The sequence below is a fragment of the Salvelinus fontinalis genome, chromosome 20 (genome assembly GCF_029448725.1).
Source record: "Salvelinus fontinalis isolate EN_2023a chromosome 20, ASM2944872v1, whole genome shotgun sequence".
In the NCBI taxonomy this organism is placed as follows: domain Eukaryota; kingdom Metazoa; phylum Chordata; class Actinopteri; order Salmoniformes; family Salmonidae; genus Salvelinus; species Salvelinus fontinalis.
This window is the reverse complement of record NC_074684.1, coordinates 16,638,350-16,661,878: the sequence shown is the minus strand read 5'-3', so window position 1 is coordinate 16,661,878 and position 23,529 is coordinate 16,638,350. Positions and strand designations below refer to the sequence as shown.

The window sequence follows — 23,529 nt, the reverse complement described above, 5'->3', positions numbered from 1 at the left end:
TGTGTGTGCATACGTGTGCGGGTGTGTGTGGGTGTGTGTGTGTGCATACGTGTGCGGGTGTGTGTGGGTGTGTGTGTGCAGTGGAAGAGAGAGAGAGAAAGTTAAAGTGTCGGAGATAAGGGTATGGTGTGTGGTTTACATGCTTTCATCACATGCATATGGTGGGGCTTTGCAGGTTTCTCTTCCAGCAGGAGGAACATTAGCAGGTTCTTCAGTATGGATATGAACGGTCGATATGTCAATGATAGTCTTCGTCTTCTGGTGCATGCAATAAATAATTGTAGTTATCAGGTAAAGTATTATTTCATCAGTTTGGATTTCCGGTTGCTCTCACCAGCGATGTCGGGTTTGATTAAAAGAGAACATTTAAGGGCAAAGAGAAAGAGGAAAGAACACCAACGTCTCAACATATCATCATCCGTTAACAATATGAATACCAATGATTCAGGATGAAAACAGACATGAAACATTAAAATGTCAATTGCTCTCATCATGCTAGAATGCTATAGTAGCTTTCTGTCACACTGGTGCATAGTTTCCATACAAATGTCTTCCGAACTGTACATATCTACCCTGTAATTGGCGAAGGGTATTTACATATGACCTACATTTCCTCAACATCAAAGCTAGAGGTGAACTGCCTGGAGGCCCAAGTAAAATTCATTATATGCCAAAACACTGGACAGGATTATAAAGCATTCAAGGGGATCTGACTGAAGTGCATACCCATGGAGGAATTCAGTTACATGCCATTTACTCAGGCGTATGAATACTGGCTGACTGATATGTTCATGGTAGCTAAACACAATCCCCTTAAGTCCAGCCTTGGCAGCGCTGCAGTTGAAAGCATTTGGCCAGATAACATAAACTATTCTGAAATGATAATTACACTAAAGAAAGAGACAAAGCAAACATATGTGGTGCCAGCCGGATGTGCATTTAAATGACTGTTTGTTAACAGCATATCCAAAGTGTTGGCCTTCAAAAACAGCAAAAACGCATACATAAACGTGTACACGTACGTACACACACACACACACACACACACTAGAGGCAGATGGCGAGTTAAATTAAATCACAGTTGAAGATTCATCTGTATTTTACTAAATGCACCCAGTGTAATAATAATAACAACAACAATAATGTATTATCTAATAACAGTGTGTTAGATAACAACAAGTCAAACTGCTCAAGCAACACACTGCCAGAGGTCAGAGGTGGACCATGAAATAAGGGTACAGACAAAATAATGAATAGACTTGTGAGGACCAATTTCCTTCAGAAAACAACACCTGATGGTGCAGAATAGTATTCATGCCACAGGGATATACTCTCCTCTCAGTATCATCGGACGTGTCAGGCTTCCAAGAACAGCAGTTCATCTAAAACAAATGGAACAAAGAAAAACAAGGTGATATTTTTCCTTACGTAAGACGAACACAAGAACAGAGTCAATTGGTAACTATTCATGGCTTTATGTTTAGGTATATGTTTAGGTATTTTCTAAACATATTGCTCTGACATGTTGCTCCTTAACTCAAATTGTGGGTGCTTATATTTGTCCTGTTTTACTGCATGTACAAGTGTGTAACCTGTAGATCTATGAGGTATGAAATGGAAGTATGTTTTTGACGCAGTTAAGGTTAAGTGCCTTGCTCAAGGGCAGATTGACCGATTTTTCACCTTGTTGCCTTAGGGATTGGAACTAGCCACCTTACTGGCCCAACGCTCTAACCGCTGGGGAACCTGCCACCAACTACCAACAGACCACAGGAGTCTTAAGAGATTAGAGCGGTGCAATGCTTTTCCTGAGAGTGGGAGACTGACTGTGGGTCTTAATCACCCACCAACCATATCTTATTTTCAAGTGTTTCCATAGTGAAGGTTAGGGGATGGCAGTAAACCATGGGAATAATAAACATCACCTTTGCCAAGGGATCTTGACCTTTGTGGTGCATGGTGGGCTTGACCTGTAACATAGTGTCACTGGTTCCAGACTCCATTCCTGGATATTTCTCCTCATTTGATACATATAAAAGTATAGAGGTCAAAGATCAACTACAGGCAAACAGCTGAAGCAATAGACTCCCAGAGGTCAGAAGTGGACCTATTACAAGGATCATCAACTAGATTCAGCCACGGGCCAATGTTTTTCTTGAGCGGAAGGTCAATAAGGCCTGAGGGGGTGTGGTATATGGCCAGTATATCATGGCTAAGGGCAGTTCTTATGCACGATGCAATGCGAAGTGCCTGGATACAGATCTTGGCCATGGTATATTGGCCATATACCACAGACTTATTGTTATTATAAACTGGTTACCAACATAATTAGAGCAGTAAAAATACATGTTTTGTCATACCCGTGGTATACGGACTGATATACCACGGCTGTCAGCCAATCAGCATTCAGAGCTTGATCCACCCAGTTAATAATTACAAATCATTTGTAGACTGTATATTGACTGCAAGAAGCCCAAACAGATATGTTTGACTAAAACATAATCATTTCAAACCTTGCTTACATTTGTATACGATCACGTGTCTATTATGTGTGGGAATATTTGGGAACAGATTTCCTAAATTAAAATCACTTGGAGCTCATTTCCTGGAGTTTTTACAGTCTTTTATGTACAACAGTGAAAATGCTCAGAAAACTTGAGGGCCAAATAAAATCCCCCGTGGGCCGCCAGTTGGGGAACCCTGACCTATTACATACTGTACCATAACGTTCCTTCAAATTTGTTTATGGACTTGTGAGGAGCATTTCATTTTCAAAACAACACATGGCATGATGGTACAGAACAGAGCCAAACTAACTAGACTGCATCAAGAGACCATTGGAATCAGAGAAGGAGCTGGGGGAAACTTTATACCAGCTAGTTAATTAATGGGACATGGTTCCTCCCTTACCAATACCTTGTCCTGTGTAGTCTATGTATTATATATTGTTGTCTACAAATAACTACTCAACTAGGAAGTGGAGCAAAATATTGTACGCAATATGTTGAGTGTTGTTCTGCATATCATCCTCTTACTACAATCCTTCATGTTGATAAGCAGCCTGGGGCAGTCCCTAAACAGATGAAGACTGTCTTGTCTTGGCTCCTGCTCATATCACTGGAGGGGGCCATCCGTTCACCTACTCTGCGTCTCATAAAGACATGGCAGTTGGAACCAAAAATCTCATCAGACCAAAGGACAGAATTCCAACGGTCTAATATCCATTCCTCATGTTTCTTGGCCCAAGCAAGTCTCTTCTTATTATTGGTGTCCTTTAGTAGTGGTTTCTTTGCAGCAATTCGATCATGAAGGCCTGATTCATGTAGTCTCCTCAACAGTTGATGTTGAGATGTGTCTGTTACTTGAACTCTGTGAAGCATTTATTTGGGCTGCAATTTCTGAGGCTGGTAACTCTAATGAACTTATCCTCTGCGGCAGAGGTAACTCTGGGTCTTCCTTCCTGTGGTGGTCCTCATTAAGGCAAAGAGTGGCTACTTTGAAGAAGCTCAAATATAAAATATATTTTGAGTTGTTGAACACTATTTTGTTCAAATTTTTGGTTACTATCAAATCAAATTAATTTATATAGCCCTTCTTACATCAGCTGATATCTCAAAGTGCTGTACAGAAACCCAGCCTAAAACCCCAAACAGCAAGAAATGCAGGTGTAGAAGCAAGTTACTACATGATTACATATGTGTTATTTCATCGTTTTGAATTCTTCACTATTATTCTACAATGTAGAAAATAGTAAAACATATAGAAAAACCCTTGAATGAGTAGGTGTGTCTAAACTTTTGACTGGTATTGTACATCCATACAACATGGAGGTTGGATGCCCTAAACTCCCCATCATCACCAGAGTAAAAGCGTAAACATATATCTCTGCGTCCTTCAGGGGTAAGGACTTGAGTCTATTCAAACTTCTCTGCTATCTCACCAGTTCTGAATCCAATTTCATGCGTTTAGATTTACAGTGGACTGTACCCCTGGACTCCTCTGTCTTTATAAAAGCAATCATCCAATAAATAACTTCCAACACATGCTCTGTCTTTTCTTCGCTGCAACACCTTATCATAGCAAACACAAGACACAGGATACCACAGGGCCTATCCATCTGTTAGTTTAGTTTGGAATGTCTGTCACAAAATCAATGAATCTCTAAATTATGTCACATAATGGAACACATTGCAAAAGTGATGTATTCAAACACGATCCTTTCGGAGGTTGCATTCATGGTTGATTTTTTCTTTAAAGCTGAAATAAAGTAACAAACAAGTATTTGCTGTGACTTCAAGGACTGGATACAAAACATGCATGACATTGTGGAGTCGGACCTTGGGGCCGGGTGGGTGGAACGGATGGCGAGAGGGTAGAATCATCTCTAAGAAAAACATTTTACTCCAAGAGATTGCCTTCTACAAATCCAAAGAAACTGTCAAGAAATAGACACATGCATAAGTCAAACATTACATACGTCAAACATAAGTCAAACATTGTTCTATTCCCTTGAACATATGGAGTGGACAACATCCATCATATGCACTTTGTAAACTGCCTGCTACAAGTAACACGCCTCTCGTCAACTCTCTGCTCAATCTAACTAACCTTCAAACTCTCCATACAGCTATGAATATACGGCTTAGCAAAGGATGCTGGAAATAAATATACTGTATAAATATCCTCAATCTTCTTGTCATCCTTTTTGAAATGCTGGAACTGGGTTGAAAAGACTGAAGAAAAGGGGGTTGACATATTTAGTCTGTCCAGATAGGAAACAATGATGTCCAGACTCACACTAGGCCAGAGGGTAATTAGAGCAAAAGGGAGAACTATAATGTGAGACTGTGTTAGAAAACAGATTACATACATGAGACAAACACACTACTTATACACATCACTTCAACATTACAGTTTGAGAGAAACATGACATTTTTTGTGAATGTTAAAAGTTAAATTTGCTCTTGTATGATTGCCCAGATAATAAAACATGTTGGTCACACACCAGGCCAGAGGGACAAATTTGAATAAAATGTTTCAAAGGAAAACTAGAACAAGACAACATGGTAGTGAACAGATTACACACATACACGATGTGGCCTACATACATCACTACAACATCGAGCTACTCTATCATTACAGTTAGACAGAAACATTACATTCTTTGTGAATTTCATATTTTATGTCTGTCTGCATGAACTTGAACTAATGAGAAGTGACAGGCAATCCAAATATTTTATAACAGAATGGGTTGGCCTTGAAAGGCAACGGTGTCCCTTGGCTAGAGACCAATCAGCCCTCTGTTTGTGAACCCTGTACACCCAAATACTTCATCAGAAACTGTCAAACTGAGGCAAACCAAGTGAACAACAGTTGGCATGAACATAATACAAACTCCTCCACAGCTGTTCCTGATGACCGGGCTGAGATTCAGTGAACTTCAGTCCTGGCGGAAATAAAGAGTTATTCTGTTTATGGACAAAAGCACCAAAATCCAATAATTCAATCCTGAGAGGTAGCAGCATGCAATCTTCAAGCAGCGGGGTGGTGCTCTGAGTCAGTGTGTGCAGTGACCATGCTGCTAAGAACAGTGGAGCGACACGCTTTGAACCAGAGGGTCTAGCAAATGTAATGTCAGCTGATTCTCACAGGAACAACATGTGGAAAGCATTTGGCTCAGCTTCTACTGTAACATCAAAAAGAAAATTAAACGATACTCAACTGTTTATAAGCTATAAAGGAGAAACAACTCAAAACAAAACCTGATAAGAAGATGCTTATCATTTACAATGACTTATTCAACGTTTTTCTTAGTTATTCAACCTAACAAGTTACGTCATGTTAGATCTTGCACACTGTCATACACGTTTAGACCCTCTTTCTCTAAATGAATGCCCACAAACATGTTCAGAATGAAAGAAATTGCACCCTGCATAATCCTGGCTGACAATTATCATAATAACCTCCTCTTCCATAGAGCATTAGCTACCGGTTATGAAACAGGCTGCTTGTTATGAACTATCAACAACACAGATGGTTCAGACGGGCAACACTTCTATGGGCACCTTAGAAAATTAAACAAGTCTGTTCAATTAATTACCATGTCAATCTATTGAGTGGTGAGAGCGACCAAACACGGTATTATTGTATTTGGTGAAATACCTGTACAAATGACAAATATCCCATACCTGTCACAGTCAATTGCAAATATCTTATGATGTTAAAGTGTTCCGGCAGACATTGCTTTCCAATTTTTTGGGCTGTGTTTTTCATCGAAATATCGGAGTAATACAGTTGAAGTCGGAAGTTTACATACACCTTGGCCAAATACATATAAACTCAGTTTTTCACAGTTCCTGACATTTAATCCAAGTAAAAATTCCCTGTTTTAGGTCAGTTAGGATCACCACTTTATTTTAAGAATGTGAAATGTCAGAATAAGAGTAGAGAGAATTATTTATTTCAGCTTTTATTTCTATCATCAAATTCCCAGTGGGTCAGAAGTTTACATACACTATATCAGTATTTGGTAGCGTTGCCGTTAAATTGTTTAACTTGGGTCAAACGTTTCGGGTAGCCTTCCACAAGCTTCCCACAATAAGTTGGGTGAATTTTGGATTGAGGACAGGGCTTTGTGATGACCACTCCAATACCTTGATTTTGTTGTCCTTAAGCCATTTTGCCACAACTTTGAAAGTATGCTAGGAGTCATTGTCCAATTGGGAGACCCATTTGCGACCAAGCTTTAACTTCCTGACTGATTATTATGGTCATTATGGCCAAACGGTTCTATTTTTGTTTCATCAGACCAGAGGACAGTTCTCCAAAAAGTATGATCTTTGTCCCCATGTGCAGTTGCAAACCATAGTCTGGCTTTTTTTATGGTGGTTTTGGAGCAGTGGCTCCTTCCTTGCTGAGCAGCCTTTCAGGTTATGTCGATATAGGACTTGTTTTACTGTGGATATAAATACTTTTTTACCTGTTTCCTCCAGCATCTTCACAAGGTCCTTTGCTGTTGTTCTGGGATTGATTTGCACTTTTCGCAACAAAATACGTTCATCTCTAGGACACAGAACGTGTCTCCTTCCTGAGCAGTATGACGGCTGCATGTTCCCATGGTGTTTATACTTGCGTACTATTGTTTGTACAGATGAACGTGGTACCTTCAGGCGTTTGGAAATTACTCCCAAGGATGGACCAGACTTGTGGAGGTCTACAGTTTTTTTTTTCTGAGGTCTTGGATGATTACTTTTGATTTTCCCATGATGTCAAGCAAAGAGGCACTGAGTTTGAAGCTAGGCCTTGAAATACATCCACAGGTACACCTCCAGTTGACGTCAATTAGCCTATCCGACGTTTCTAAAGCCATGACATAATTTTCTGGAATTTTCCAAGCTGTTGAAAGGCACAGTCAACTTAGTGTATGTAAACATCTGACCCACTGGAATTGTGATACAGTGAATTATAAGTGAAATAATATGTCTGTAAACAATTGTTGGAAAAATTACTTTGCACAAAGTAGATGTCCTAACCGACTTGCCAAAACTATAGTTTTGTAACAAGAAATTTGTGGAGGGGTTGAAGAACGAGTTTTAATGATTCCAACCTAAGTGTATGTAAACTTCTGCCTTCAACTGTATATCGCAATATACTGGAAAATCAACAGAACTTAGGCCATTGACAATCGCACTGTAAAACCACATCTTGATGCTCATGAATCACTATGGCAAAACCCCCCATGTCTCTTCCATGGTCAACAAGCCAATTGGAAGTGAAGCTACAATTACTACCCACTCTACCGCATCAATTACACGTCACCCTCACTGACCTTCCTTGCACTGAACAACATATTTAGACAATCTTTTACACCAAGTGCATTTCACTTTTGTGGTGTCACAATACCAGTCATTGTAAGAGAAAATGAACCTTGTGTTATTCCCAGGACAGTGTTACCATATGAATGCAGGAGAAAGCACTATGCCATAATGCTAGTCAACCCCTACCCAGGGTTTCTGTATGGAGGGCATAAGTGCTCACAGTTGCTATTGTCAAGCTGACACGTGAGGCAGGAGGACACCCGTCTTCGTCTCTGGGAGACTCTCTGTTCCCCTTTTCCTTGAATGATGAGAGCAGAAAATGCTTCCATAAGAGACAGAGGAGTCAAAGTTCAGATTGCGAAAAGGTGCAGGAAATTACCATTCTGGCAGTGCTAAGACATTGGATGTTATTGTGTGACGGTTCAGTGGAATTGACTGTAGCCTCTGACAGGGTAAGTCCCTCACACTCTTTCTCTCTGCAGAACAGGAGGGCTCCAAGGGCCAACACTGACGTCTGACTAGGTTCGACCTGTCCAACGATGTCAGATATGCAGGTAGCCTATGGTTCTGTCAGGCTCATACTTAACGATCCGTAGAGAATGCACACGCGGAAAATACGTTTCCTGTCATTGCAGAACAGTTTCCTATCCATCTTCCCCATAAGGTGTTCAAATCAAAATGTTATCAGTCATCCCTGATTCATCCGATAGACTCCCTCGTTATAATAAGTTGTGGACCAATCAATTCAGTGTGTCAGTCTTCTTACTCTGCCTCCATTTACTGATGAGTAAATATATTCTCTCGCTTACCAAGCCATGAAAAGGACTCCCCATGAGGGTATAGTGTACCCACCTCTAGTGTTGGAGAGAAAAGACAAGATAGAGCCCAACTAGTGGACAATATCACATAAAATAACCTGGTACTCATGAGTGTAAATAAAGATTATATTTATTCATTTTGGAAGAATCTCAGTTCATGCAATTTTACAGCACATGTAAACAAGATAACTTGAACAGATGTTAAATGTGCACATAATTCCTATTTTCTTTGCATCAAATAATTGAATGTACAGTATTAAGCTGAATGACAGTTATATGGATAGCTTTTTCAAATATATATATATTTGCATGATTAACTCTTTGCTCAAGCTCAACTTAGAATGTAGCCATGAGAAACATTGAGGGATGGAAAAGAGAAAGATATTATTGCTTTAGGGATCAATGTGTAATCTTGCCCTTTATTTTACCCGGACCAGTCAACAAGGCCAAACACACTTAGGACAAACCCCAAACCCAACATCACAGATACATACACAGGCTTTCAGGTTTCCTTTCATGCATACACAAACACGTGCAAGCACAGTCCCTGATCAGGAATGTTTTCTTTTAAGGGATAAGATTCTAAGCCTGAGGATAGTACACGACTTGGTGTACTCATGTGAAGAAGGAATAACGATAATTTCCCATTTTGTGAGATCAGTGTGTGTGTGTGTGTGAGATATATATATATATAGTACCAGTTAAAAGGTTTGGACACTGCCTACTCATTGAATGTTTTTTCCTTATTTTTACTATTTTCTACATTGTAGAATAATAGTGAATACATCAAAACGATGAAATAACACATATGGAATCATGTAGTAACCAAAAAAGTGTTATAAAATATATTTTGAGTTGTTTATTTGAGATTCTTCAAAGTAGCCACCCTTTGCCTTGGTTCTCTCAACCAGCTTCATGAGGTAGTCACCTGGAATGCATTTCAATTAACAGGCATGCCTTGTAAAAAGTTAATTTGTGGAATTTCTTTCCTTCTTAATGCGTTTGAGCCAATCAGTTGTGTTGTGACAAGGTAGGGGTGGTAAACCGAAGACAGCCCTATTTGGTAAAAGACCAAGTTCATATTATGGCAAGAACAGCTCAAATAAGGAAAGAGAAACGAAAGTCCATCATTACCTTAAGACATGAAGGTCAGTCAATACAGAATATTTCAAGAACTTTGAAAAATGTGATGAAACTGGCTCTGAGGACCACCACAGGAAAGGAAGACCCAGAGTTACCTCTGCTGCAGAGGATAGGTTCATGAGAGTTACCAGCCTTTGAAATTGCAGCTCAAATAAATGTGCCTCAGTTCAAGAACAGACACATTTCAACATCACTTGTGCAGAGGAGACCGAGTGAATCAGGTATCCATGGTCGAATTGCTGCAAAGAAACCACTACTAAAGGACACCAATAAGGACACCATTAAGATGAAGAGACTTGCTTGGGCCAAGAAACACGAGCTATAGACATTAGACTGGTAGAAATCTGTCCTTTGGTCTGATGAGTCCATATTTGAGATTGTTGGTTCCAACCGCCGTGTCTTTGTGAGACGCAGAGTAGGTGAACAGATGATCTCTGCATATATGGTCCCCACCGTGAAGCATGGAGGTGGTGGTGTGATGGTGCTTGCTGGTGACACAGTCTGTGATTTATTTAGAATTCAAGGCACACTTAACCAGAATGGCTACCACAGCATTCTGCAGTGATACGCCATCCCATCTGGTTTGCGCTTAGGGGCCTATCATTTGTTTTTCAATAGGACAATGACCCAGTGCTGCATCCACAATCACCCAACCTCAACCCAATTGAGATGGATTGGGATGAGTTGGACTGCAGAGCGAAGGAAAAGCAGCCAACACATGCTCAGCATATGTGGGAACTCCATCAAGACTGTTGGAAAAGAATTGCAGGTGAAGCTGGTTGAGAGAATGCCAAGAGTGTGCAAAGCTGTCAAGGCAAAGGGTGGCTACTTTGAAGAATCTCAAATATAAAATATATTTAGATTTGTTTAACCTCTCTAGGCTAGGGGGCGGTATTTTCATGTCCGGATGAAAAGTGTGCCCAAAGTAAACTGCCTGCTACTCAGGCCCAGAAGCTAGGATATGCATATTATTCATTTGGATAGAAAACACCCTGAAGTTTCTAAAACTGTTTGAATGATGTCTGTGAGTATAACATAACTTATTTGGCAGACGAAACCCCGAGGACAAACCATCCAGGATTTCTTTTTTTTGAGGTCACTCTCTTTTCAATGAGTTTTCTATGGTGATCTAGATTTCTAAAGGCACTTGCTTGCAGTTCCTATCGCTTCCACTGGATGTCAACAGTCTTTAGAAATTGGTTGATGTTTGTCCTTTGTGTAGTGAAGAAGTAGGGCTGTTCAGAACGAGGGTCGAGTCTAGTGTACTGTTGTGGTTGGGGCGCGTGACCTGAAAGCTCGCTCCACTTTGTTTTTATCCACTATTGAAAGCAGTTTATCCTGTCTCAAATTCTATTGATTATTTACGTAAAAAAATACCTAAAGTTGTATTAGGAAAGTTGTTTGAAATGTTTGGACAAAGATTACAGGTAACTTATTAGATATTTTGTAGTCATGTTGCGCGAGGTGGAACCGGTGTTTTTCTGGATCAAACGCGCCAAATAAATGAACATTTTGGAGATATAACGACGGTATTAATCGAACAAAAGGACCATTTGTGATGTTTATGGGACATATATTGGAGAGCCAACAGAAGAAGCTCTTCAAAAGGTAAGGCATGAATTATAGCGTTATTTCTGAGTTTTGTGTCGCGCCTGGCGGGATGAAATATGATTGTCTGTGTTTGTTTGATGGGGTGCTGTCCTCAGATAATCGCATGGTTTCCTTTCGCCGTAAAGCCTTTTTGAAATCTGACACCGTGGCTGGATTAACAAGAAGTCAAGCTTTAATTTGACATATTGCATGTGCATTTTCAAGAATGTTAAATATTTACAATTCTGTAGTTTGAATTTGGCGCCTTGCACTTTCACTGGATGTTGGTCAGGTGGGACGGTAGCATCCCATCTAGCCTAGAGAGGTTAACACATTTTTGGTTACTACATGATTCCATATGTGTTATTTCATAGTTTTGACTATTATTCTACAAAATAATAAAAATAAAGAAAAACCCTTGAATGACTAGGTGAATCCAAACTTTTGACTGGTACTAATATATATATATAGAAAAAAATGTAAATAATTAGCTTGCTAAAAAAGAATATGAAGAAGGATGTAGAGAAAGAAGGCCATCCACAGTGTTCAGGATGATCTGGAGTAGAGGCAAACATCCTTCTGGTCATGATGGGTAAATAACACGTTAGGAATCAACAAAATGCTGCATAATCTAGCGACAACCTCAAAGATGCTTTTCATCAAAGGCAATTTCTTTTATGATTTGTCTGTCCGGTACACTGAACGCATCCCATCAAAAACACTTTGTCCTTCGTTGAGTTCAATCACGTACGTTTCATTGACAAAGTGGTGCTGGCTGTGCATAGGTACAGTGCAGAGCTTAACCCTTCTGTATCAAGTAGATCTCTTCCCCAATGCCTTTCCATTCAGCCTCTCACTTACAGTAATGAGAAATGGCAGAGATACTGTGTACTGGACTATGTGCTCAGTTGGCCTCCATGCTCCACGTTTCTACTTGGTCCAAGTATAAAGACGTGTGAACCAGACACATTCAGAACAACATGGAAACACACAAAGGTCACTGCTATACAGGACTTCAGGTCTCATCTGGGAGGTTAGAAAGAGATTGCTCACTCTTCAAAGCACACATGATTTTGTCTACAGAGAGATTTAGAGAGCTGCATATGGTTCATAAAAGAGCGGTCAAAGCAATTTGGCGTACAGGAGTTGGTGCAAGATAACAACAATCAATGAGTAAGCCACAATTCTGACCGTGGCGTGAAATAAAATGTAGGTTTATCTCATAAACCACTGGTGCTCTTTTCAAGTAGCGCTATTATTGGCTGTATTTGATGGTACCAAATATATGATCTATATAACACACCTGTCACTCTCTTTCTGAGAGAACCGTTCCACGTGACATGTACTTTACAAGAACAAAATTAAAAGAAAAAAGGACCCTCTATATGTCTAAGCACATTGTCAGAACTTACAAATACATATCATCAGCAAGTCTAAACAGTTTGATAAATGTAATCTCCCAATATTAACACTTTAATATGTGTTTAACAGGCACAATAGTGTTACCCTGGATAGGAATGTTAGAATAAAAAAACCAACAAAGAAAATGATCCCTTATGCGATAGCAATGGAGTACAACACTGCTATAGCAACAGGGAAATATCACAATATAATTCATTATGATCTAAAGGAGGCTAATATGGATACTTTAACTGAAAATCAGAATCATCTTTAAAATCAACTACCTGCAAGTCATAAAAAAAAAAAAAAAAAAAAGGGATCCCCTATGGCTTTATACAGAATCAGTAGTATTGAGAGCAACCCTCACACATTCCCATAGAGAATGCAGAGACTGCCAGTCCAGCACAGTAGTTAGTAAGGCCTCGGTCGTTTGTGTTGGCAAAACAAAAACTAAAAAAAACAAAGTAACAAAAAACATATACATCTGTATTTAATTACACCTTTCTAGAACTAGAAAACCTTAATATGTGCAAAAATGTAAATCTTACAAATGTGGAATAGGTTGATGATAACTAAAAGTATTATAGGAATGCCATCGTCCCCTTCCTGTTTCTACTTAGAGACAGACCGATAGGTGACTGATGTCCCAGGCTGATTGGGTCAGACTTCACGTCGAATGAACCATCTTCTTTAATTTCTCTATCTCCATCTGAAAGAGACAGACGCACACACAGAGAGACACACAGAGAGACACACAGAGAGACACACAGACACCATTTGAACTAATTTCTCATGGGAAACCATTACCGGATGCAATTCTGATAACATCATAGCTAACAGTCTCACAGGGAGGTACGTCGGTATCAGATCTTGAATGAAATTAAAGTCTTATTTCCACTTTTGGTCCAATTTAACCCATCCATACCATTTACAATATAAGTGTAAAACACACTGCCATTTCATGCTCAGTGTCACTTGAATACTAATATGTAGGTTGACTGACAACGGCAGAAATAAGCCACCATATGAAAATCTATTGCATTCATCAGAGAAAAGCTCTGTCATAAATGGAATTCAAAAGGAGAGAGAGGCAGAGAGAGAGTCTGCACAGGCCTACCTCCCCTCACTGCTCCTGAGGAGGATGGACAAGGTTGGGGTATACTGGGTCCGACTCCGTGAGTAGTGCTTAGGGTTGTTGCGGTGACTGTATTACCGCCACACCAGCGGTCACGAGTCAAATTCCACGTGACTGTTTAGTCACGGTAACTAGGCTTCTCCAAGTGCTGATGCTGCTGATAGTCATTAGTAGCCTATCAAACTTGCTAACTGCCTAGTACTCAGCACTCTGTTGTCAATCTAATCACTATGACAATGCAAATCTAATCGAAATTTAAATAAAACAATTCATGAGAGCCCATGAGCTCATGTGGCGCAACATTTCTATAGGCTATGCAACTGCGTGAGAAAACAGGCTAGGCCTACTATATGTATTTATCAACTTTCCTAATATTAAGCACATTGCTTTGCAACAGGCGTATTGTATTCCTGGCAGCATTCAGATGAAAAAGCTCCTCAATTTGCTATTTAAGTGCATAGATGAGATGTATTTTTCCCCCTGTTCTGAGACAGGTGCATGATAACGGTCCATTCTAAATCAAAACTAAATTCGCAAATATATTATTTAGTATATGTAAAGGCAAGTTAAATTAAGAATAGTCTGATGGGGGACAACATTAGCCTATCACTTGTGAATGATGCCTAGCTTGCGTGCAGTAAGGCAAGAAACAGATCATATATTTGATTTGCGACTTTTTCAAATTACAGTCGCACACCTCATGTAGCCTAGCCCATAGGCCTGCCTATATGTTTTGATAAGGTTTGTATCACACCTCATGTAGCCTAGCCCATAGGCCTGCCTATATGTTTTGATAAGGTTTGTATCACACCTCATGTAGCCTAGCCCATAGGCCTGCCTATATGTTTTGATAAGGTTTGTATCACACCTCATGTAGCCTAGCCCATAGGCCTGCCTATATGTTTTGATAAGGTTTGTATCACACCTCATGTAGCCTAGCCCATAGGCCTGCCTATATGTTTTGATAAGGTTTGTATCACACCTCATGTAGCCTAGCCCATAGGCCTGCCTATATGTTTTGATAAGGTTTGTATCACACCTCATGTAGCCTAGCCCATAGGCCTGCCTATATGTTTTGATAAGGTTTGTATCACACCTCATGTAGCCTAGCCCATAGGCCTGCCTATATGTTTTGATAAGGTTTGTATCACAACTAAAGTGGCCAAATAACTTCTTAAAATTAAGCAGATTCATCCAATTTACAACCGATGCAGAGCCGCCTAACTGGCAAATCCTGCGTATAGCCTACTGCCGTGTACACATTGCTGCGCTTATAATGTGAAGAAATAGCCTAATAGTTCACCAACATTTTAAGCTAAACGTTCTGATCTGTTGCAGCAGCTTTGTTGCTTTAAATGTTTTGTTGTTGATGGTAGTGGTTGTATTAATTTTTTCCGATCTATCGCATCCCACAACTGTCCCAGACTATGTTTGGAATATTTATCTCGCACAGAAGGACAATAGAATGTCAACTTCTGTAATATGGGGGAATAGTAGATTGACAGGCTACTGCGTTTGCTGTTCGTTAGAACTCCTCATCTTGTTGGCTGACAAAAAGATGGACATTTCTTCTAACATCTTCAATATGCGCCTCAGAATTAGGTAAGGAAGCACGCAACTGCGTCCCCGATATGTTTGTCTTCTCTTGTAGCCTACTTCGGAGCTGAGATGCCTGTGAGAAGGACCCGATCACGTGACAGGCATTGGCTAATAAGAATTGTGAGTGAGAAGTGCTTCGGAGCACGGCAATTGGCTGCCAGGAGAAGGGAATCATAATTATTATATTCAGCTCAAGGGCACAACGGCCATTGCCCGCAAAAGGCATGGATTTTTTTGTGTGCATTGCCGCAGCGGAAATTCTAGGCATTATCATGTGCTTGTCAAATTGTGAATGAGAGACTGATGAAGTGTGCAGCCTGTGCAAGAAACAAAGCAGAGCTCAAATCATCATTAGAGTCGCAACATGCAGCCTTAGAATGTATTAAACATCTAAACATATAGCCCAACTTTGTATCAAATAAAGTTGCATAAATAACTCCAAATTAAGGATATAGGAGGACCTGTTTCTATGTTAACCGCATGTGCACACTCCCTCAGAAATTGTTTGGAGAAAATATAATTTAGATTTTATTCAGCTATGTTCAATTTTATTCTTCATACTATAAAATAACGCAACGGAATTCAAAGCAAATGTCGTCTGTTAAATGAACTAGTGCAGCCCACAGCCGGGGCCTAACATAAGGACAACTCGGAGTATGCTATTCTGTTCTTCTGATATAGACTACATTTTCTTCATATCATGTTTCCTTAAACCTGTCAAAAATAAATAGTGGATTTATTGTGATGGTGTAGGCTATATTACATGGATTTATTGTGATGGTGTAGGCTATATTACATGGATTTATTGTGATGGTGTAGACTATATTACATGGACTATTTGTGATGGTGTAGACTATATTACATGGATTTATTGTGATGGTGTAGACTATATTACATGGATTTACTGTGATGGTGTAGACCAGGGGTGTCAAACATACGGCCCGCGGGCCGGAACCGGCCCCCAAGGAGGTTCGATCAGGCCCGCAGGATAATTTGAAAGTGGAAAAAATGCATAAAAGACATGGAATTAATATTTTTTATTCGCTGCAATTCATGGATTATCCGCTAAGGGGCGCACTCTTTCCATCAGAGTAGAAGACAAGCCGCATCACTGAGACAGACTGAAAACAGCAGACGGTATCAATGCGCCATCTGCTGCTTGTTACGACGTTGTTAATACCTTGGTCTCTACCTCTCCGCTACACCCTCATTAGCCAAAATGTCGTTATCCAAACGGAGAAAAGTAGATAAGGAGTGTAGAATTTTCAAAGAAAAATGGACCACGTCCTATTTATTTACAGAGATGCACGGAAAACCTTCGTGCTTGGTGTGTTTGCAACAAGTTTCGGTATTGAAGGAATATAATATTCGACGCCACTACGAGACTCATCACAGCGAAAAATATAAGTCCAGACTAGACTAACACCTTTAAAATGCTGCCTTAGATACTGTTTGCATTGAAAGAATACAGCTCTGTGAAGATGAATCCTTACTGTGGTGATTTAAAAAATGTGCACTTTAATGTTAGTCAGCAGCTTCAAAACAAAAGTTGTGTGATGGAATTCTACTGTTCATACAACTCCATAAATTTTCAGTATGTATTGTATGTGTATGTATGTTTCATGTATGAAGTTTACAGATTTACAGGACAGGCGAACACTTTCTTCATTACACATTTAAAATCACTCTCCTTAGTTTGTAAGGTGTACGCAGGGATTACATTTAGATTTTATATGCGTATGTGTAAGTGGTTTAAAAATTCCTTTCTTTAAAAGTCTCATTTAATCTTAAAGTGCATTACTATATTTTTCAGTACCAATTAAAGTTTTGTGCCTTTGTACAATCAGTGGGATCAGTTGCAATGCATATTTGTGAATGATAAAAGTAAATTGCACATTTGTCTAAGGAAATATGAGGTGTTTCATGAAATGTTTTGTAAAAGGATAGTTCATTAAATTTTAATATTTTCCTAATGTTCTTGTGCTTCTTTACACCAAAACAAAGGAAAGACATGATATTTTGGTTATTTATAGCAGAGTATGGTATAATTTTAATGGTCCGGCCCACTTGACATCTCCCTAGGCCGTATGTGGCCCACGATGCGAAATGAGTTTGACACCCCTGGTGTAGACTATATTTCATGGATTTACTGTGATGGTGTAGACTATATTACATGGATTTATTGTGATGGTGTAGGCTATATTACATGGATTTATTGTGATGGTGTAGACTATATTACATGGATTTATTGTGATGGTGTAGACTATATTACATGGATTTATTGTGATGGTGTAGGCTATATTACATGGATTTATTGTGATGGTGTAGGCTATATTACATGGATTTATTGTGATGGTGTAGACTATATTACATGGATTTATTGTGATGGTGTAGGCTATATTACATGGATTTATTGTGATGGTGTAGACTATATTACATGGATTTATTGTGATGGTGTAGGCTATATTACATGGATTTATTGTGATGGTGTAGGCTATATTACATGGATTTATTGTGATGTGTAGGCTATATTACATGGATTTATTGTGATGGTGTAGGCTATATTACATGGATTTTTTGTGATGGTGTAGACTATATTACATGGATTTAGACTTTTTGAAATGTAGATGTTCCAAAAGGTCTGCATCAGTGGTAGGCTGTGCGTGGAAGCCAGGAGATGCTAAATGTGTTTATGTAAATTAATGGTCAATTACCGTAAGACTGGCAGTTATTTGCTTGTCAATCACCGTCTGACAAAATGTCATGACCCCCACAGCCCTACTAGTGCTGAGTAGGGACATAAAGCATTCCACAGTGTGTATGAACCTCAGTCTTTCCAGCCTACCTCGCACCCGCTGACTGGACCTGACAAGCTGCGATGTAAAGACGGATACCGTCATCAACTTACCTGCAGGGCCACTCGTTTCAACCTCTCCTCATCCAGCTCGCTTCTCAGCTCTGCCATCTCTCTCCTGCAAAGCAAAGCCTAAATGTTTACAAGGCTCCTCAGAGATTGAACACATGACAGGCTAGCATCTGATCAACAATAAGATCACATCACCATTACTCTGCCTGAACAGGCTCCACTCACAAGCTCCAACAGTGACTCGCCTATATACAAGCCGTAGGGCACAAAGAAATAGGACAGTAGCTAAAATAATGCTCTGAAAAGGGTACACAAAGAACAATTTTGACTGATTTATGTAGCTAGCTTTATAATGAAGCTTTATCATCTAAACAAGGCAACATTTGTTTGGACATCTTAACAAAAACATAACGCTTCATTTGAGGAGTACAGAGTAAATAGTAGGAACTGAACAATACCAGATCTAAGCAAAATGGTAGTTAGTTACATTTGCTGGGTCTTGAGGAGCTCCACAGACAGCAGCAGTTCTTTCATTTGGCCTCTGAGGTCCTGCAGCTCAGACTTCCGCTCCTCTGGCTCTGCCTTGGGCTTGGTCTCCGCGCTGGGGCCTGGGCTGGGGCTTCTGCGGCCAGGGGCCGAAGCCGCACTGGCCTTGAGCCCCTCTGACGGGGATGGGCTGGGCTTGGGGACGGGAGATTGGGAGTGTGAGCTGGGCATGGATGGCTGCGGAAGAAGGAGAGAGATGGTATAAAAATATTTTTGTCCTGGCTGTGACCTCCATTCTGAATGCTTTTGACTAACGAATGAAGTCAGTGTTTCTTTGTTCAAAATTAATCAAGTCAATTCTTCTGGTCGTAACATACCGTAAGTAGTCTCCAGCGACCAGCCATGACTGCTAGGAGGGAGCTACAGTAGCCATTTGAAACACTGTTGCAGAGCATTCAGTTCGTACTGTAGCTGTGGAAGGCTATTTCATTTGGATTGAACACAACTGATCCCCTGTTTCTCCCTCTGAAGTTATGTCAGGGGTACTTTAATATTGTGTTCTCCTGCCTCCCATCACCTCGGGATATAGTTTTCATTCATTTCCTTATTTTCCTCTGCCGAGAGGGTCAACATCTAATTTTAAAGGATTTAAATGTCCAAGGAGCCAAAGGGTATCTTTAATTCAACCTATAGAACTTTGTAGCCCACAGTTATGGGGCTTGATGCGCAGGGATTAGTCACTCGATTTAAATGGTACAGGTAAACAGCTGGTGACCGCAGAGTCTGGTGGGTGCTTTGAGAGGGCCTCCAGTGGCACTGGCCTGCCCACACAGAGTCTGGTGGGTGCTTTGAGAGGGCCTCCAGTGGCACTGGCCTGACCACACAGAGTCTGGTGGGTGCTTTGAGAGGGCCTCCAGTGGCACTGGCCTGCCCACACAGAGTCTGGTGGGTGCTTTGAGAGGGCCTCCAGTGGCACTGGCCTGCCCACACAGAGTCTGGTGGGTGCTTTGAGAGGGCCTCCAGTGGCACTGGCCTGCCCACACAGAGTCTGGTGGGTGCTTTGAGACGGCCTCCAGTGGCACTGGCCTGCCCACACAGAGTCAGCGTGAGGTGCATGTCCGCGTTACTCCCCCACTGGGCATCTGAGGAAACGCTAACAAGACACACACGAGGATGGACATGAAGTTTTCATTAGAAACATGAGGATGCCCTCCGTTTGGCCTCTGTAGGACAACTAGCACCGTCTCCCAGTGTGACTAAAACCGGCCTTACACTAGGCCTGAGTGGATTTGTTGGATTGCAAAAGAGCATTATTTTGTGAATGCATGTGAATATCTGCGTGAGTGCGTGTGACTGGATGCGTGTAAATTATTAACTGGACGTATGTGTACGTCCATCTTGTGTGACCTCAGGGAGCTTAATGCCAGAGGCTTGCGACTGTGCTGTACTGGAGCCGGTGGGATCAGGGTTCATCAAGATAAGAGGGCTTTCATACAGTAAAAGGGTGGCTTACATACAGAGGGAGGGAGGGATGCCAGGAGGAAAACAACCTGGCAGGAGGACGGCGCCTATTAGTGAGGGATTGCCCAGAGGAACTGAGAGAGGTCTCTATGATTTAACAGAAGATCACAAGACGGTTGCAGTTTTCCGAGGATGTATTAGTTAATATCTATAGACAAACCTGACTCAGTTTCTGAACTGAGACATATATTTTCTGTTCTTTTTGGGGTGTTGTATCGTCTATATTAATTCCTTGCTGAGTGCAAATATTGGCTTAAGTGACTAATTTGCAGCAATAGCATCCATTTGGGATGATTTGTATAGGAATAGAGATAGATCTAATGTGCATTTGGGCCATTGATTCAGACTCAGAAAACTTTATTGCCATACATACAAAATAGTTGTTCTGGAATGAGGTTGGTGTACCACACATACAAGTTCAATACAGGTTAGACACTAACCAATGCAATCAGACACGTCAATGTCATCGTTACCTTTCTTGCGTCTATCAACTTTGGCTTGGGGCGGTCCTCTTCGTCAAACTTGAAGGTTTTCTCCACGCTGATGTCCTTGTTTGGCTGAGAAGACAAACATACAAAACAGGTCTGCTCAGTAGTTGACACACCTTGCCAGACATTCGCACAGGTTTGTTAATCTGCTTCTAATGGAAGGCTTTCGCATTACTCTTCAGGGAACTCAGTCAATCTCAGACAAATCAGAGCGACCTGACAGCTCTCCTCTCAGCCCTTCATGCAACTCAAATGTCTGCTATTCTGTTCTCAAATGTCTGATGTGTTTTCAAGTGGACATGTAGCAACCTGATCCCAATCTCACGTCAACTCCCCCGACCCATCATGAGGTTCAGATAAGGTGCGATATCTGTGTATGGAATGCGGTGATGTACATTTGCTGTTCAGATAGGGTCCGCAAGCCAAATGTGTTTTTGAGAGGAATTTGATGCGTAAACGTAATGTATGGAGCGAGATTAACGTGTGTGGTTTTGCAAGTCTGTGTGCAGAGTGGTGTCCTCAGCAGCGTGTTGGTATGTCTGTGTGCAGAGTGGTGTCCTCAGCAGCGTGTTGGTATGTCTGTGTGCAGAGTTGTGTCCTCAGCAGCTTGTTGGTATGTCTGTGTGCAGAGTTGTGTCCTCAGCAGCGTGTTGGTATGTCTGTGTGCAGAGTTGTGTCCTCAGCAGCGTGTTGGTATGTCTGTGTGCAGAGTTGTGTCCTCAGCAGCGTGTTGGTATGTCTGTGTGCAGAGTTGTCCTCAGCAGCGTGTTGGTATGTCTGTGTGCAGAGTTGTGTCCTCAGCAGCGTGTTGGTATGTCTGTGTGCAGAGTTGTGTCCTCAGCAGCGTGTTGGTATGTCTGTGTGCAGAGTTGTGTCCTCAGCAGCGTGTTGGTATGTCTGTGTGCAGAGTTGTGTCTTCAGCAGCGTGTTGGTATGTCTGTGTGCAGAGTTGTGTCCTCAGCAGCGTGTTGGTATGTCTGTGTGCAGAGTTGTGTCCTCAGCAGCGTGTTGGTGTGTCTGTGTGCAGAGTTAGGTCCTCAGCAGCGTGTTGGTATATCTGTGTACTCACAGAGTGGCCTCCTCCAAACTGAGCAGGAAGCCTCTTGCCAGCCATCTTTGGTCTGTTAGCGGTGGGGTGAGACAGCTTCTCAGAGGTAGACGACAGATCATCAAAGCTCATCAGGTCTTCAGAGACAGACCGAGACAGATACAGAGGGAGAGGCGTAAAGAGAAAAGTAAATAACAGCACTTTTCTTTACAAATGCAGACAGCAGAAAGATCATAAGCTTTTCATGAAATGGAACAAAGAACTGGATAGAAATAAGACGCTGCAACCAAAACCATTGAACAGTAGTTGTCATTCTATCGCCTTGTGTTTTCCTTTCAATGAGAAATAGAAGAACACACAGGTTTTTCATCTGAAGAGACACAGTTCTGGGAAGAAGACCAACTAAGGAATGGGGCTGTAATCACATCTCATTGTTTAGATTTCATGGAGAATTGTACACACTGAAACTGCCACACAGTATGACAATCTTTGAGAAAAACATGAAGCACTATATAGTCCTACGGGTAACACATAATAAACCATTTAAGGCATTTATAAAATTGTGTGATCACCATTTATTAATCATTACTCCCACACTTATAAACCATTTAGTAATCATTAGTAAAGTATTTTTGCAGTCCCTAATCTAAAGTGAGAGCGATTTATATAAATACTTAATGTTTTGAGTAACCTGCAATTTCTCACAAAAAACGGGCATGCCATTGGTAGACATTCCAGCAATACCCGGTCAAAGAATAAGCAGAATGTTTAACGAAATATACACAAATGTGAGAATAACTAGCTTAGTAACAATAACAAATGCGGGAGTAATGATTCATATTTTTTTATTTTTTATGAATGCCTTATAAATGGATTATTAGGTACCCTTAAAATGAAGTGTTAACGTCCTATATAAAGACTATAGGCAGGACTTTTAGTAACATTGCAGAACTCCCAGGGGAGTCAAGTTGACAAAGGAGAATAAGGAGGAGTGTTTTTCCCTGTTTGTTTTCACACCCTAATCCCACAGGGCAAATGACCTATGGTTTTAGCAGCTCTTTTGATGCTTTTAGCGGCGTGGGTCACAGACACGATTCCCCAGGAAACTCCTACCTTCATGATGTCATGATTCTGAGAACTCACCTCGCCTAAACTCCCTTGTCTTCCCTTAGATCGATCTCCATCCCTTTATCTCTTCCTAAAAGCTTTTCTCTTGTCTATTCCTGTTTGTGATTGTCCTTGGCATGACATGAGAGGTGATGTAAACATAGCCAACCTCCATCCCTCTTTCTCATCCTCTTTTATCCCGCCATCCTCCTCCTCTCTCCCTCTATCATCCAAAAACCTATTCACCCATGGGTTTAGAGGATTAACTCAACACATTAGCGACACAAACTCTAAAAATAAAAACTAAGTATTTTAGTAATTTGGGATTTTACGGACAAAGCTGTCAATATATCTTACAGCATTTGATCATGTGTTACAGTAGGCCTGAATTGCTTCAGAGAGGAAATCGTGATGCTGAAATTAAACCAGTCGATTTTGAATTCGTTTCAGAGTTTACGGATGTCTCCTGTTGCATCTGTGATGCAGTGTGAATCTACCGGTATCTGTCAA

At 40.8% G+C, this 23,529-nt stretch overlaps 1 protein-coding gene across 3 annotated transcripts in view; it reads right to left on the bottom strand.

Moving 5' to 3' along the window:
• Positions 1 to 8,747: 8,747 nt before the first annotated feature.
• The window catches only part of cd2ap (CD2-associated protein), a 79,793-nt gene continuing 65,011 nt past the window's right edge, over positions 8,748 to 23,529 (bottom strand). For all 3 annotated transcript variants that reach the window (XM_055872591.1, XM_055872590.1, XM_055872592.1), the window contains exons 15-19: positions 21,934 to 22,049; positions 20,850 to 20,933; positions 18,857 to 19,092; positions 18,412 to 18,475; positions 8,748 to 13,478 (exon numbers count right to left, since the gene is read on the bottom strand). In XM_055872591.1, the coding sequence (XP_055728566.1) occupies positions 13,437 to 13,478; positions 18,412 to 18,475; positions 18,857 to 19,092; positions 20,850 to 20,933; positions 21,934 to 22,049 (542 nt within the window). In that variant the 3' untranslated portion in view covers positions 8,748 to 13,436. The remainder of the gene's footprint in view (positions 13,479 to 18,411; positions 18,476 to 18,856; positions 19,093 to 20,849; positions 20,934 to 21,933; positions 22,050 to 23,529) is intronic.